This window comes from Spinacia oleracea, chromosome 1 (assembly GCF_020520425.1).
Source record: "Spinacia oleracea cultivar Varoflay chromosome 1, BTI_SOV_V1, whole genome shotgun sequence".
Classification (NCBI taxonomy): domain Eukaryota; kingdom Viridiplantae; phylum Streptophyta; class Magnoliopsida; order Caryophyllales; family Amaranthaceae; genus Spinacia; species Spinacia oleracea.
The window spans coordinates 56,314,149-56,329,860 of record NC_079487.1 but is presented as its reverse complement, the minus strand read 5'-3'; the positions used below and the strand labels follow the sequence as shown (position 1 = coordinate 56,329,860).

The 15,712-nt window shown below is 36.0% G+C and overlaps 1 protein-coding gene across 1 annotated transcript; it reads left to right on the top strand.

The window, feature by feature from the left end:
- Positions 1-13,878: 13,878 nt before the first annotated feature.
- Positions 13,879-15,009, top strand: LOC110785785 (uncharacterized). Its single transcript, XM_021990302.2, has one exon. The coding sequence runs from the start codon at positions 13,879-13,881 to the stop codon at positions 15,007-15,009; it is 1,131 nt and encodes a 376-aa protein (XP_021845994.2).
- The last annotated feature ends 703 nt before the right edge of the window (positions 15,010-15,712 follow it).

The following is a 15,712-nucleotide window of genomic DNA, read 5'->3' as shown; positions in this document are numbered from 1 at the left end:
AAAGAATTCGCTCCTACAAGAATGAATAAAAAGAAATTCCCAAGAGAAATCACAAGAAAAAAAAATGAAATAGGGACTTGTCCACCTCAATCAAGGCAAGACCGAACCACGCGAGTTCCAAATCGAAAAAACGAATTCAGGGACGTCCGCCCTCAGCGGACAGGGCTCGCCCACCTTCAGCGGGCGGGGTCTGCGTCACTAGCCGCGCAGATCCTCAGTTTTCGAAAAATAGAATCTTCAAAAAACAAAATGAAACAGGCTCGCCATCTTCAGCCAGCGGGGTCTACGGCGCAAACCACGTAGGTCCTTATTTTCAAAAAATGAACACAAAACAAATTTCAAAATAGATTCGTCCACTTCTATCGGACGGGGTGTCCACCCTTAGCGGACAGGTTCGCCATCTTTAGCCGGCGGGGTCTACGTCACAAACCACGTAGGTCCTTATTTTCAAATTTCAAAAATAGATTCGTCCACTTCTATCGGACGGGGTGTCCACCCTTAGCGGACAGGCTCGCCATCTTTAGCCGGCGGGGTCTGCGTCACTAACTGCGCAGGTCCTTAGTCGCTGCAGCGATAACTTTTTCCGGTTTTCCATTTTTCCAAAAAAGAACGATGTGAGTAGCTTTCCCTTTTTCCAAAGATTGGTTTTCCGTTTTTTCCAAAAAAGAGCGATGTGCTGGATTTTCCTTCGTTTTACGTCCCATAAAAACAAGGGGGTTTTCTCGTTTAGCTAACCCTGAAAATGAGAATCTTTAAAAACATTTTTACCTCGTGATTGGGCTTGGCCAGGCTCAATTACACTTTATAGCTTTGATTTCGAAAACATCTGTAGCTACTCCCAATGACAAAGTGAGGGAGTTTCGTGAGACCCTCGCAAAACAGGTCACCATGGCTTGTGCGACGCACTCCGTCTAATACTTTGACCATCGTCTTACTCCAAGACTCAATCAAAGTGGGGGCTAACTGTAGACACCTACTTTTGTCCCCATTCCCGAAAGGGAATGTTCGATGATGAAAGCGTAAATCTCCACTTGACAACGCATCTCCTATAAAATAACGAATCTCGATCACCCCTTTTCATTTCACCCGAAACCTGCTATTTATATAAACCTGCTATTTATGGAAACCTGCTAAAAATAGTAACTGCCGTAATGGGTAGTTGTTAAAAGTGGCAAGTCATAAAACAAATTAATTATAATTACAAATTAGGTTGTATAATTAACAAGCTTAGGCACTTAAATTTGTTAAATATATACAGTAGGTCAATCAAAAATTTAAGATTTAACAACAAGAAGCGCAAATATTTATTTTAACATCTTAAAATTATAAATTTTGCGTTCGAAAAACTAAAACCTCCGAAAAGTGATAGTTAGACTTCGAATTTGGGAATTCAGGGTTCGGCCGAAAATTTAAGAATGCCTTTTACATGCAGAATTGACACAAAAATCACTCGATTTCGTTGAGTAACGAAAAAACTGCCGAAAAACTGCGAACATATAATTAAATAAACGCAAATTTGCAATTAATTACAATTACGAAATAATCACCCCTTTTAATTCGTTGCAAATTTATAAAATTTAACCATGTTAAGAAATTATTATGGAATTAATTAGAGGCTCGTGATACCACTGTTAGGTTATGATACATATAAATGAATAAAAATCATGCGGAAAAACCATAAAAGCAAGGATTCCAAATTAATTGTCACATAACAATTAGCATAATTTAGGATGCATACTCTTTGTAGAGTGCCCTCCCTTGCTGCGCCCGAACCGAACAAGAACAAGTCTTTAGGACTCCAAGTGTCGTCCCTCCGTAGAAAGTCCACAGCACGTCCGGATCCGCCTTAGGTTTAATTAACTAGAATTTCCCCAAAGGTACTATGTGTTTTCGATTTTTATGCAGCAAAATAATGACTAAATTTTATGCCTAAAACTCGTATGAATACTTTTACAACTCGTTTTAAATTGTGAACTATGATCACTTATTTATAGGGTATGGAAACGGGTATTAGAATCCTACTAGGAACAAATTAACTAATCTGAATTTAATTTAAATTCTATTAATTAATTATCTAGTAGATTTAGGAATTTAATATTAAACGAATCCTACATGATTAAGGTTTCGTACGTAAGCACAAACATGTACACACGGGCATGGCCCGCATGCGAGCAGGACACGCCCGCGCACACGCAAAGCCCGCAACAGGCTACGAAGCCCACGCGTGCTCCCTGCCATTGTGCTCGCAACCTTGGCGCGCTGGTCCTGGCGTGGCCTTGGGCTGCTGTGAGGCGCGCTAGGCTTGTTACACGCGGGCCTGGCTTCGTGCTGGGCCTTCGTCTAGCAAGCTCGTCCGATGCTTATTCTTACGACGCGCTTCCGATTAATTTCCCGATTCTGGAATTCATTTCCGATACGAACAATATTTAACATTTCCGATTCCGGAATTAATTTCCGTTTCGAACAAATATTTAATATTTTCATTTCTAGAATTATTCTGCGATTCCGATAATATTTCCGTTTCCGGCAATATTTCTGATTCAGGCAATATTTCCATTTCCGATAATATTTTCCGATACGTACCATGTTTCCGTTTCCGGCAACATCTACGACTTGGATAATATTTATATTTCTGATACGATCCATATTTCCGTTTTAGGCAATATCATCGTTTCCGCAGTATTCATTATTTGCCTTTGACGATCTCAGCTCCCACTGGAACCAAGATCCGTCGATTCCGAATATCCATAGATGGAGTATTTAATGCCATTAAATACTTGATCCGTTTACGTACTATTTGTGTGACCCTACGAGTTCAGTCAATAGTAAGTTGTGGATCAATATCATTAATCCACTTGAACTAAAGCGGCCTCTAGCTAGGCATACAGTTCACTTGATCTCACTGAATTATTAACTTGTACAATTAATACTGAACCGCATTTATTAGACTTACCATTAAATGCATACTTGGACCAAGGGAATTATTTCTTTCACCTTCATCGGGAACTTGATGGTTTGGTGATAGGTCGATGGGATGGCCTTCATGTCGTGGATCCATGGCCTACCCAAGATAATGTTGTAAGATTAAGGGAAATCAATAACACAAAATTTTACCTGTTGGTTGACTCCCTGGGCATAGACGAGCAATGTGACTTCTCCGAAAGTAGTTTTCGCTTTGCCACTGAATCCTATCAGAACCGTAGATTTCTTGACGACGTCGGTGTCTGGGTTCAACCCCATCTCCTTGAGGGCATCGAGCATCATAACGTTGGTGGAGCTACCGTTGTCGACAAGGACCCATCTGATCATACAATTCCCAACGGGAATAGATATTACCAGACTGTCATGATGTTTGTCAGGGATGTCACCTGCATCTGGTTCATCAAAGGATATAGGGGTCAGATGTTTTGCGGAAATTTCCCTTGTTGGTCTGTCGATCTTATTCTCTCGAGCATGCGTTTGTGCTGCAGAATAAGTCAAACCACAAATGTCAGAGCCTCCAGCAATAAAATTTACAGTTTTAGTATGAAGGGGAGGTGGAGGAGGTCGAGAAGGAGAATTGGAGCTTTTTTTCTTGATGACGCCTCGAGCTTTGTCAGACATGAAGTCTTTAAGATGTTCGTTCTTTAGTATGTAAGAGACTTCTCTCCTCAGCGCCACGCATTAATTGGTGGTGTGACCGATGTCGGCATGGAAATCGCACCACTTCGAGGGGTCTTTCTTTGAGTCGGGCTTGCTGGACTTCGGCGGCCATTGTACTGCTTTCTCCATCTTCGAGAGGTGGCTCATCAGACCTACCACTAGAGGAAAAAACCTTATAAGTTGCTCATCAAAAGTTGCCCTTATTTAACAAGGGCATCTTTTGACTCACAAAAATTAAACAAAAAATAAATAAATAAAACTCTGGCCTACTAATTCCCGGGAAGCGCATCTTTTGAGTTTAATGAAACCTATCTCCTTCTCGCTGCTTCCCTTTTGTTGCTGGTGCTCCCTTTTCTTCTTGCTACTCTTCTTCTGCTGAACACATCAGTTTCACATCAGTTGCTGCTGATTTGCAGCTGAACAGATCAGAAACTGATCTGTTCAGCAGCTGATCTGCTGCTACTGATCTGCAGCTGAACAGATCAGTTTCTGATCTGTTTAACAGCAGATCAGCAGCAGCAGATCAGCTGCTGAACACATCAAGACTGATATGTTCAGGTGCTGATCATTACAGTTATTACACTTCAACGTTTCTTGTATTTTGCTTTCATGTCTGTTTGCTTTAAATCAGTATTTAGCTTGGTAGATGTATATGATTTCCAGTTTCCATGATGAAGCTTTTGAGGCATTAGGAAAAGGCTATATTGCCTCAATAGTATGCAAACTTTCTAGGATGTTACCTCTTAAATAATACATTTGTCAGTTCAAGTAGAGATTATTAATCTTAGTAACCTCTAACTAATCATATCAAACATAAAAAACATTTAGAAAGTGTCCTTAGGTTCATTTGTTAATATTTGGAATTGAAAATGCATTTTTGGCCAATTATGACCTATATCGAGCCAAATGAGCCTTAGATTTGCATACGAACTTGAAATGAGTCTTATAATCATATAAATAATCATATGAATCATGAAAAACGTTTAGAATATGGAAATAGGTTCGTTTGTTGGTAGTTTGGATCAAAAATGCCATTTTTGGCCATAAATGACCTATATCGACCCAAATAAACCATAGACGTGCATAACGAACTTGAAATGAGTTTTATAATCATATAACTAATCATATGAATCATGAAAAACGTTTAGAAGATGAAAATAGGTTCGTTTGTTGGTAGTTGGGATCGAAAATGCCATTTTTGGCCATAAATGACCTATATCGACCCAAATGACCTATAGGATTGAATAGCGAACTTGAAATGAATCTTATAAACATATTACTAATCATATGAATCATGAAAAAGATTTAGAATATGGAAATAGGTTCGTTTGTTGGTAGTTGGGATAAAAAATGCCATGTTTTGCCATAAATGACCTATATCGACCGAAATGAACCATATGCGTGCATAACGAACTCGAAATGAGTCTTGTAATCATATAACTAATCATATGAATCATGAAAAACGTTTAGAATATGGAAATAGGTTCGTTTGTTGGTAGTTGGGATCAAAAATGCCATTTTTGGCCATAAATGACCTATATCGACCCAAATGACCCTTAGGCGTGCATAACGAACTTGAAATGAGTTTCATAAACATATAACTAATCATATGAATCATTAAAAATGTTTATAAATTGAATATAAGTTCGTTTGTTGGTAGTTGGGATCGAAAATGCCATTTTTGGCCATAAATGACCTATATCGACCCAAATTACCCTTAGGCGTGCATAACGAAATTGAAATGAGTCTTATAATAATATAATTAATCATAAGAATCATGAAAAACATTTAGAATATGGATATAGGTTTGTTTGTTGGTAATTGGGATCGAAAATCCCATTTTTGACCATAAATGACCTATATCGACCTAAATGAACCATAGGCGTGCATAACGAAGTTGAAATGAGTCTTATAATAATATAATTAATCATATGAATCATTAAAAAGGTTTATAATTTGAATATAAGTTAGTTTGTTGGTAGTTGGGATCGAAAATGCCATTTTTTGCCATAAATGACCTATATCGACCTAAATGAACCATAGGCGTGCATAACGAACTTGAAATGTGTCTTATAATCATATAACTAATCATATGAATTATCAAAAACGTTTAGAATATGGAAATAGGTTCATTTGTTGATAGTTGGGATCAAAAACGCCATTTTTGGCCATAAATGACCTATACCGACCTAAATGACCCTTAGGCGTGCATAACGAACTTGAAATGAGTTTCATAAACATATAACTAATCACATGAATCATTAAAAAGGTTTATAATTTGAATATAAGTTCGTTTGTTGGTAGTTGGGTTCGAAAATGCCATTTTTGGCCCTAAATGACCTATATCGACCCAAATGACCTTAGGCATGCATAACAAAGTTGAAATGAGTCTTATAATAATATAATTAATCATAAGAACCATGAAAAACATTTAGAATATGGATATAGGTTTGTTTGTTGGTAATTGGGATCGAAAATGCCATTTTTGACCATAAATGACCTATATCGACATAAATGAACCATAGGCGTGCATAACGAACTTGAAATGAGTTTTATAATCATATAACTAATCATATGAATCATGAAAAACGTTTAGAAGATGAAAATAGGTTCGTTTGTTGGTAGTTGGGATCGAAAATGCCATTTTTGGCCATAAATGACTTATATCGACCCAAATGACCTATAGGATTGAATAGCGAACTTGAAATGAATCTTATAAACATATAACTAATCATATGAATCATGAAAAAGATTTAGAATATGGAAATAGGTTCGTTTGTTGGTAGTTGGGATCAAAAATGCCATGTTTTGCCATAAATGACCTATATCGACCGAAATGAACCATAGGCGTGCATAACGAACTCGAAATGAGTCTTATAATCATATAACTAATCATATGAATCATGAAAAACGTGTAGAATATGGAAATAGGTTCGTTTGTTGGTAGTTGGGATCAAAAATGCCATTTTTGGCCATAAATGACCTATATCGACCCAAATGACCCTTAGGCGTGCATAACGAACATGAAATGAGTTTCATAAACATATAACTAATCATATGAATCAATAAAAATGTTTATAAATTCAATATAAGTTCGTTTGTTGGTAGTTGGGATCGAAAATGCCATTTTTGGCCATAAATGACCTATATCGACCCAAATTACCCTTAGGCGTGCATAACGAAATTGAAATGAGTCTTATAATAATATAATTAATCATAAGAATCATGAAAAACATTTAGAATATGGATATAGGTTTGTTTGTTGGTAATTGGGATCGAAAATCCCATTTTTGACCATAAATGACCTATATCGACCTAAATGAACCATAGGCGTGTATAACGAAGTTGAAATGAGTCTTATAATAATATAATTAATCATATGAATCATTAAAAAGGTTTATAATTTGAATATAAGTTAGTTTGTTGGTAGTTGGGATCGAAAATGCCATTTTTTGCCATAAATGACCTATATCGACCTAAATGAACCATAGGCGTGCATAACGAACTTGAAATGTGTCTTATAATCATATAACTAATCATATGAATTATCAAAAACGTTTAGAATATGGAAATAGGTTCATTTGTTGGTAGTTGGGATAAAAAACGCCATTTTTGGCCATAAATGACCTATACCGACCTAAATGACCCTTAGGCGTGCATAACGAACTTGAAATGAGTTTCATAAACATATAACTAATCACATGAATCATTAAAAAGGTTTATAATTTGAATATAAGTTCGTTTGTTGGTAGTTGGGTTCGAAAATGCCATTTTTGGCCATAAATGACCTATATCGACCCAAATGACCTTAGGCATGCATAACAAAGTTGAAATGAGTCTTATAATAATATAATTAATCATAAGAACCATGAAAAACATTTAGAATATGGATATAGGTTTGTTTGTTGGAAATTGGGATCTCAAAATGCCATTTTTGACCATAAATGACCTATATCGACCTAAATGAACCATAGGCGTGCATAACGAACTTGAAATGAGTCTTATAATCATATAAATAATCATATGAATCATGAAAAACGTTTAGAATATGGAAATAGGTTCGTTTGTTGGTAGTTTGGATCAAAAATTCCATTTTTGGCCATAAATGACCTATATCGACCCAAATGAACCATAGACGTTCATAACGAACTTGAAATGAGTGTTATAATCATATAACTAATCATATGAATCATGAAAAACGTTTAGAATATGGAAATAGGTTCGTTTGTTGGTAGTTGGGATCGAAAATGCCATTTTTGGCCATTAATGACCTATATCGTCCCAAATGAGCCTTATGTGTGCATAAAGAACTTGAAATGAGTCTATAAACATATAACTAATCATATGAATCATGAAAAACGTTTAGAATATGGAAATAGGTTCGTTTGTTGGTAGTTGGGATCGAAAATGCCATTTTTGGCCATAAATGACCTATATCGTCCCAAATGAGCCTTATGTGTGCATAAAGAACTTGAAATGAGTATTATAAACATATAACTAATCATATGAATCATGAAAAAGATTTAGAAAGTGTCCTTAGGTTCATTTGTTAGTTTTTGGGATCGAAAATGCCATTTTTAGCCAAAAATGACCTATATCGACCCAAATGACCCATAGACGTTCATAAATATCATGAAATTAGTCTTATAATCATATAACTAATCATATGAATAATGAAAAACGTTTAGAATATCGAAATAGGTTCGTTTGTTGGTAGTTGGGATCGAAAATGCCATTTTTGGCCAAAAATTACCTATATCGACCCAAATGACCCTTAGCCGTGCATAACGAAGTTTAAATGAGTCTTATAATAATATAATTAATCATAAGAATCATGAAAAACATTTAGAATATGGACATATGGTTTGTTTGTTGGTAATTGGGATCGAAAATGCCATTTTTGACCATAAATGACCTATATCGACCCAAATGAACCATAGACGTGCATAACGAACTTGAAATGAGTCTTATATTCATATAACTAATCATATGAATCATGAAAAACGTTTAGAATATGGAAATAGGTTCGTTTGTTGGTAGTTGGGATCGAAAATGCCATTTTTGGCCATAAATTACCTATATCGACCCAAATGACCCTTAGGCGTGCATAACGAAGTTTAAATGAGTCTTATAATAATATAATTAATCATAAGAATCATGAAAAACATTTAGAATATGGATATAGGTTTGTTTGTTGGTAATTGGGATCAAAAATGCCATTTTTGACCATAAATGACCTATATCGACCCAAATGAACCATAGACGTGCATAACGAACTTGAAATGAGTCTTATAATAATATAACTAATCATATGAATCATGAAAGACGTTTAGAATATGGAAATAGGTTCGTTTGTTGGTAGTTGGGTTCAAAAATGCCATTTTTGTCCAATATAATTGTTTTCGCAACCAATCTAATTTTTGTTTTCGCATATGAAACTTAATTTAATTTATTGGTTTGCCTGTACGGTGTTCTTTTAAAGGTTTTCAAAACTCCAAGGGAGGAGCCCTTTACCAAAAAGGAGTTGGATGAAGTTCGAGACAAGTGGGCTATTTACTTCAAAGATTGTGAACTACCCTCATTGTAATAAATAGAGCAGACTTGTAGTTATTCGTGACTCTTACATTATTTTGTTATTTATCGATTTAATTAGTTACATTTGAATTAATTCGGTAATATTATTGGAAATTTGAAATTTATATCATTTTTGAGAATGTCAAGCTGATGTTTGATGAAACAGAAATTATATTGCAAAATCAGAAATTATATTGCAGAATATTAGGAATTATATTGCAGATTTTTTTTAAAAAAAAAAAAAAAATCAAAAGTTGCTTTTGTTTGCAACAAGAGCAACTTATGTACAGCTTATAAGGTGCCCTTGTTTGCAACAAGGGCACCTTATGTGCAGCTTATAAGGTGCCCTTGTTGCAACAAGCTAAGGGCACCTTATAAGTTTCACATAAGGTGCCCTTTTTACAACAAGGGCACCTTATAAGTTTCACATAAGGTGCCCTTGTTGCAAACAAGGGCACCTTATAAGATTATAAGTTGCCCTTGTTAAGGGCAACTTTTGATAATTTTACAAAAGTGACCCCCCCATTGGTGGCACTTACGAAAGACAACTTATAAGCCACTTTTAAGAGCAACTTATCAAGTTTTTTCCTCTAGTGTACAGTGTCAACACAAAAAGAATATTCGTTAATTCTGGGAGGTAGATCGGGACTGTTCTTCCAATCAGTGTCGTCATCTTCCTCCACCACTGCTACTTTTTGAGGTCGGGAGTAAGCGGCAGGACGATAATCTCTCCTCTTAGGTTAGGGCAGCTGTAACACCCTAATAATTCCTTGCTTTTATAAAACCATTTTCCAACTTAAAATAAAGGAATTACTAAAGTATTACCGCCACCGTGATAACGGTTAAGGCTAGTACCAGAATTACGCAGCATAATTAAATGTCAACTAACTTTTAAAAACATAATAAATGTAATATTGAGGCCTCCTACAATTTGGAACCATAACGGCCCAAAATCCCAAACATAAATAGTTCAAACATTTCAAACATAATTAAAATAAAGTTAAATAGTTTCAAAGTACGAAAACATGCAATTCTCTCGATCATCCCAAGCCACATGATTTCGATCTACCAACCTGCTATTTTATTCTACTCCCCATCAATGCAAGTGCAAATGATAGACCATCATAAGGTCATTAAGGCAAAGGCCATGACCAAAACACACAAAACACGTAGACAGCAAAAGCTGAGTACTTACAAGCATAGAGTAAATGAAACTAAAACATGCATCACTCACTAAGTACTAATCAACATGCAAAAGCCATATAATAATAAACCATCACTCGTGAATACAAGAATCGACTCTTGACTCAAAATTTAATTAGAATAAGCTTCGAATGGGCCAAAAGAAAGTTCCATAAAGGAAAGGTGATGGGAGCCAACCATACACCAAAGAATAGATAATAAAATCGGGCCATACCGAGTGTCGGGCCATACCGACGGAATTCCTGCGCATAATAATAAATGAAACAACGTCTTGTATCATTAGTAGGAGCACGAGCTTTCCTGCAAGAGTCGCCCCATTGTTCATACTCGAGGTATATACGTTCCAAGAGTTTTACTGCATTTTTGATCAGATGCAACGGTATAAAAAGGCTAATGCGACACCTTATTGAGAACCGTTGTAATAGGGGGGCTAATGTAACGGTGTCGTGTATGAGATTTCAGAAATTCGGGCTAATGCAACGGTAGTTGGAAGCCGTTGCAATAGATGATCAAATGCGACGGTAAATTAGCCTAATGCGACGGTCTACTAGGCTAATGCGACGGGTATGCTAATTTTTTTTTCCCTATCATTTTACTTTATTTCCGCCCCTATTATTTTAGTTTATTCCCTCCTATTATTTTCCGAAAATTTCAAAACCTGACCACACATTTAATTTTCGGTAAAAATAAAGAAAAGAAAATTAAAACACAAACACTGCCAAAAGAAAATCTCCAATTATCCAGGAGAGAGAGACTGGAGAGAAAATAGGATCGAGTTTTAGGGCTTCCTCAAAAAGTTGGCAAATTCTAACTATTTGGTCTGGAATTCGCAATTAGGTTCGACATTAATCGAATTTCTTGGGCTGCGACATTCTCTCACGTCGCTTGATTGCTGTTCATCGAGCAGGAGGGTTGATTTGGGCTTCGCACAATAGTTCGAACAGGAGGGTCTGGAATTCACGGTATGTATTTTGTGTTTTTTAGGGTTCTTCATAGCTGATTATTGAAGCTTATTCTGTAAATTTGTGATATTTGATTTAGTTTACTGAACTTTGATGATGGAAGGCAGAATAGTAGTGATATTTGATAAATCTGTGATATTTGATTTGTGAGCCAATTTGTGATATTCTTAGTTTACTAAATTTGAGATATTTGATTTAGTTGACTAAACTTTGATTGAAGGCTAGCTTTTGAGCACCAGTGAGAATTGTGAAGACTGGTTATTAGTTGAGATTAATACCCCTTAATTTTCCCCCAAATTCCTAAATTAATTAGAAAGGGGTATGTTGTTATGGATATCAGAGGAAGGGGGAATGTTGTTTACTCAGTATTGGGATATTCTGGAAAAAAATGTTGATAATAAAAGGGTCATATTTTGGAGTTTCATTTCCATTTCTTGCTGAACTTTTTCACAACTCGAAAGTTGTTGTTTGAGTTCTTCTGCCTCCCTCCTTGAAGCATCCAAGTTAGAGTTTGTAAACGATGCCTCAATCTTAACACAAGCAATCTGTCTCTCAAGCTCTGTAATTCTTGTGTCAATGGCAGTAGACAATTCTGCACCCATGTTAGAAAATATAAATTTCGGCGAAAGACATGAGATATAGAGGTACAGGAAGACTGAAATAAATCAATGAAGTATAATATGATGATCTTAAGCTAAAACCTGTTTTATTTAGGGAATAACAGTTAACTTGATGATAATCTATTCTTGGCTTGTGCGTGTATTAATTCATTTTTGTTCCTCATACAGAATATTCTTGGCAAAAGCATGTAGGGTCAGTAAAGAATCTTTAAGTCTGTAGCTTTGGATAAGAAAGTTTGCAGCAAGTAATGAAGAGAATAAACTTAGCTTCAAGTAGGAAATTAGCAAAACATACATAATCAATCCAACCTCCAATCTTATATTGGTTCCCTTTCTACTCAAATCACACCAAAGCATAATCAATCCAACCTCAACGAATGTAAACAATTACAAAGAATACAAAATGTGGAAAGAATCTCAAAAAAGTTTAACTTTCCAAGCATCAAAGTATTACATTCTGAAATGAAAAATCTAAACAGTAAATTATCTTCTAAATTCCAATTCAAATCCACTTGCTTATTTCAAAATATTAACCGCAGATTTGACAATTGCATATTTGAATTCTGGCTTTTCGTGGGGTACTGCAAATTAAATTTATTTTTCGTTCTGGATTTGAGAATATAATTCAGATGAATTCAAGTATATAATAGAGATAATGAAGACACCCATTTCAGATCTTTATATAAGCCAGTGTTGGTAGATTCAAAGGGTTACCAACTTACAACATGTTACACTCTGCACTCCCAATATAAAAGATTTACTATAAATCCAAATTATACAGAACCTTTTAGTACAAATTCAGACAGCTAAACTGATTATAAAAGTGCCATTGGACAAACAATAAATCAAGAACAAACTATAAATCAAGAACTGACGGAGTTGAGAGTAGAGGAGAAGGATCGAGAAGCCTGCAAAAAGGAAGGGAGACACACATTAGAGGAGCTTCAACGATATAGAATAGACTTAGTTTTGAGAGAAGTCGAGCAATTAAAAAAATAAAGGAAAAGGAGTAATAACTTTGGCAGATTTTTGTTGAACATACAGGTATCAGACACTAATAAATCCACATCAAGAATAGTTGATAAATTACATCATAAAGAGCTCAGAATTTTAAAGTACCACATAACTAATTTAAAGATCGAGGGTGCCCATGCCAGTGCCTTCACAGTGCATATCAGATAACAGATAAGTGCAAATCATTCAAGATATTAGTGTAGATCAGTGCAAAACAGTGCAGATCAGAACAGTGCAGATCAAATAACAGATAAGTGCAGATCAGTGCAGATCAGATAACAGATAAGTGCAGATCAGATAACACATAAGTGCATATCAGATAACACATAAGTGCAGATCATATAGCAGATCATAAAAGATTAGTGCAGATCAGTGCAGATCGGTGCAAAACGGTGCAGATCAGATAACAGATCAATGCAGATTCCTTTTTTCTTTCCCTACTCGCTATCAAAAACTAATTTTTAAAATAACAGATCAAATAACAGATCAGATAAGAGTAAGAATTGAAGATAGGATAGAACATTATAGTAGGAAGTGAGAACATTATAGTGTTTTTCATGGTGGACACGAAAAGTTAAGTTACTAAAATAACCTCAGGAGCTGGTTTATATATTAGAGGTTAGTAAATGTTATCTCGTTAATAATGTTTTAGCCTTAAAATGTTCGCCTTATTTGATTAGATATTATGAATAGTATGTTCTGCATGCATTATACATTTACTGGGTTAGATTCTGATCATCTAATATGCCTGGAAATAAGATAGGTGTATTATTTTCTTTAATTGAATTTGATTGATGGTTACCATAATTCTTTTTCTTGTGCTTTTTATTAGAGTTAACACACTTAATTATTACCTTGAGGAAATGGATAATGGAACTAAGGAGTGGTGGATGGCTGCCAAATGGAGTGAAGAATATGAACGAGGAGTAAACGAATATATTAAAAGGGCCTTTTCTGCCAAGTCTGAAGGAAACCAAATTTGTTGTCCATGTGGTAGTTGTCATTATCGTTATTGGTGTTATGAAAAAGTTGTGAGAGATCACCTAGTTTGCAATGGTTTTGTGCCAAGAGCGGACAAGTTGTCAGAATTAGGGATCCACTTTGAAAGAGAAATACCTACTTGCAATGCTGATGAACAGTCGAACCAAGATGATTTGGATGATGATCTAGTAGGGTTGTTACATGATGCACGTGATGCTTTTAGAGAGGGGCCGAATGATGAGGCAAAAAAGTTTTTCCAGTTACTTGAAGGAGGTCAGGAGGAATTGTATCCCGGGTGCAAGACGCATTCCAAACTTTCCTTTATGATCAGACTATTTATCGTAAAGTGTGATCATAAGTTGACCAATGGTGCGTATGCTGATATTGCAGACCTTGTAAGGGAGGCGTTTCCTGATACAAAATTGCACAAGTCTTTTAATGAAGCGAAGAGTGCTTTAAAGGTGTTGGGGTTAAATTATACTAAGATAGATGCATGCCCCAATGATTGCATGCTGTACTGGGAAGAGCATGCAAATGCCACAAGTTGCCATGTTTGTGATACGCCAAGATGGAAGTCGAATGATGCAGAGAACGACACGCCACTTAAAAATGGAAAAGTCCATAGGATTCCCAAAAAGATCCATAGGTACTTTCCAATAAAAAGAAGGTTGCAAAGGCTATTTATGTGCCAAGAGACTGCAAGCAACATGACATGGCATACTAGTGGGCGAGAAAATGATCATCTTTTACATCATCCAGTAGACGGAAAATCTTGGAAGGAGTTTGATTCTTTGTATCCAAAGTTTGTCGAGGATCCGCGCAATGTGAGGTTGGGGCTAGCTACTGATGGGTTTAGCCCATTCAATTCAATGAGCATTGCACATAGTACATGGCCAGTTATATTGATCAATTATAACTTGCCTCCATGGATGATTATGAAGCCAGAGTTTTTGATGTTAGCTTTACTTATCCCTGGCCCTTCTTCCCCCGGTAATGATATTGACATTTATTAGCAGCCACTAATAAAGGATCTAAAGGAATTGTGGGAGTTTGGTTTGAAAACTTATGATTCTTCAAGCAATCAAAGGTTTGACATGCGTGCAGCTTTGATGACCACTGTTAGTGATTTTCCAGCTTATGCAATATTGTCCGGGTGGAGCACAAAAGCTTATTTTGCATGCCCTGATTGTCACTATGACACTGATTCTAAGAGATTGGATTTTAGCAAAAAGAATTGTTATAGGGCAACTCGTAGATTTCTTGATCCAGCTCATCCTTGGCATTATAATAAGAGGAACTTTGACGGAGTGATTCAGGAAAGAAGTGAGCCTATTCCTTTGAAAGGAACCGATGTTGAGTATATGTTGCGTGATTTTCCAAATGAATTTGGAAAGAAGCGAAAGAAAACGAGGGGTGATGAGGATGATCCAGTTCCATGGAGAAAGATATCCATACTTTTTCAGTTGCAGTATTGGAAGCATTGTTCCAATCGCCATAATCTCGACGTAATGCATATTGAGAAAAATGTGTTTGATAATGTTCTTGGGACATTATTAGACATACCTGGAAAGACTAGAGATCATGAAAGTGCTCGTCGAGATTTCGTAAAAATGAAAATCATGCCGGAGCTTCAACCAAAGTTGGTAGATGGTAGCGAAGTATTCCAAAGATCTCGCTTCTGGATGTCATTGGAACAAAAACGCAAGTTTTGCCGAG

Excerpts from the sequence above, each read along its gene's own strand:
- LOC110785785 (XM_021990302.2), top strand. The coding sequence starts at position 13,879 with ATGGATAATGGAACTAAGGAGTGGTGGATGGCTGCCAAATGGAGTGAA.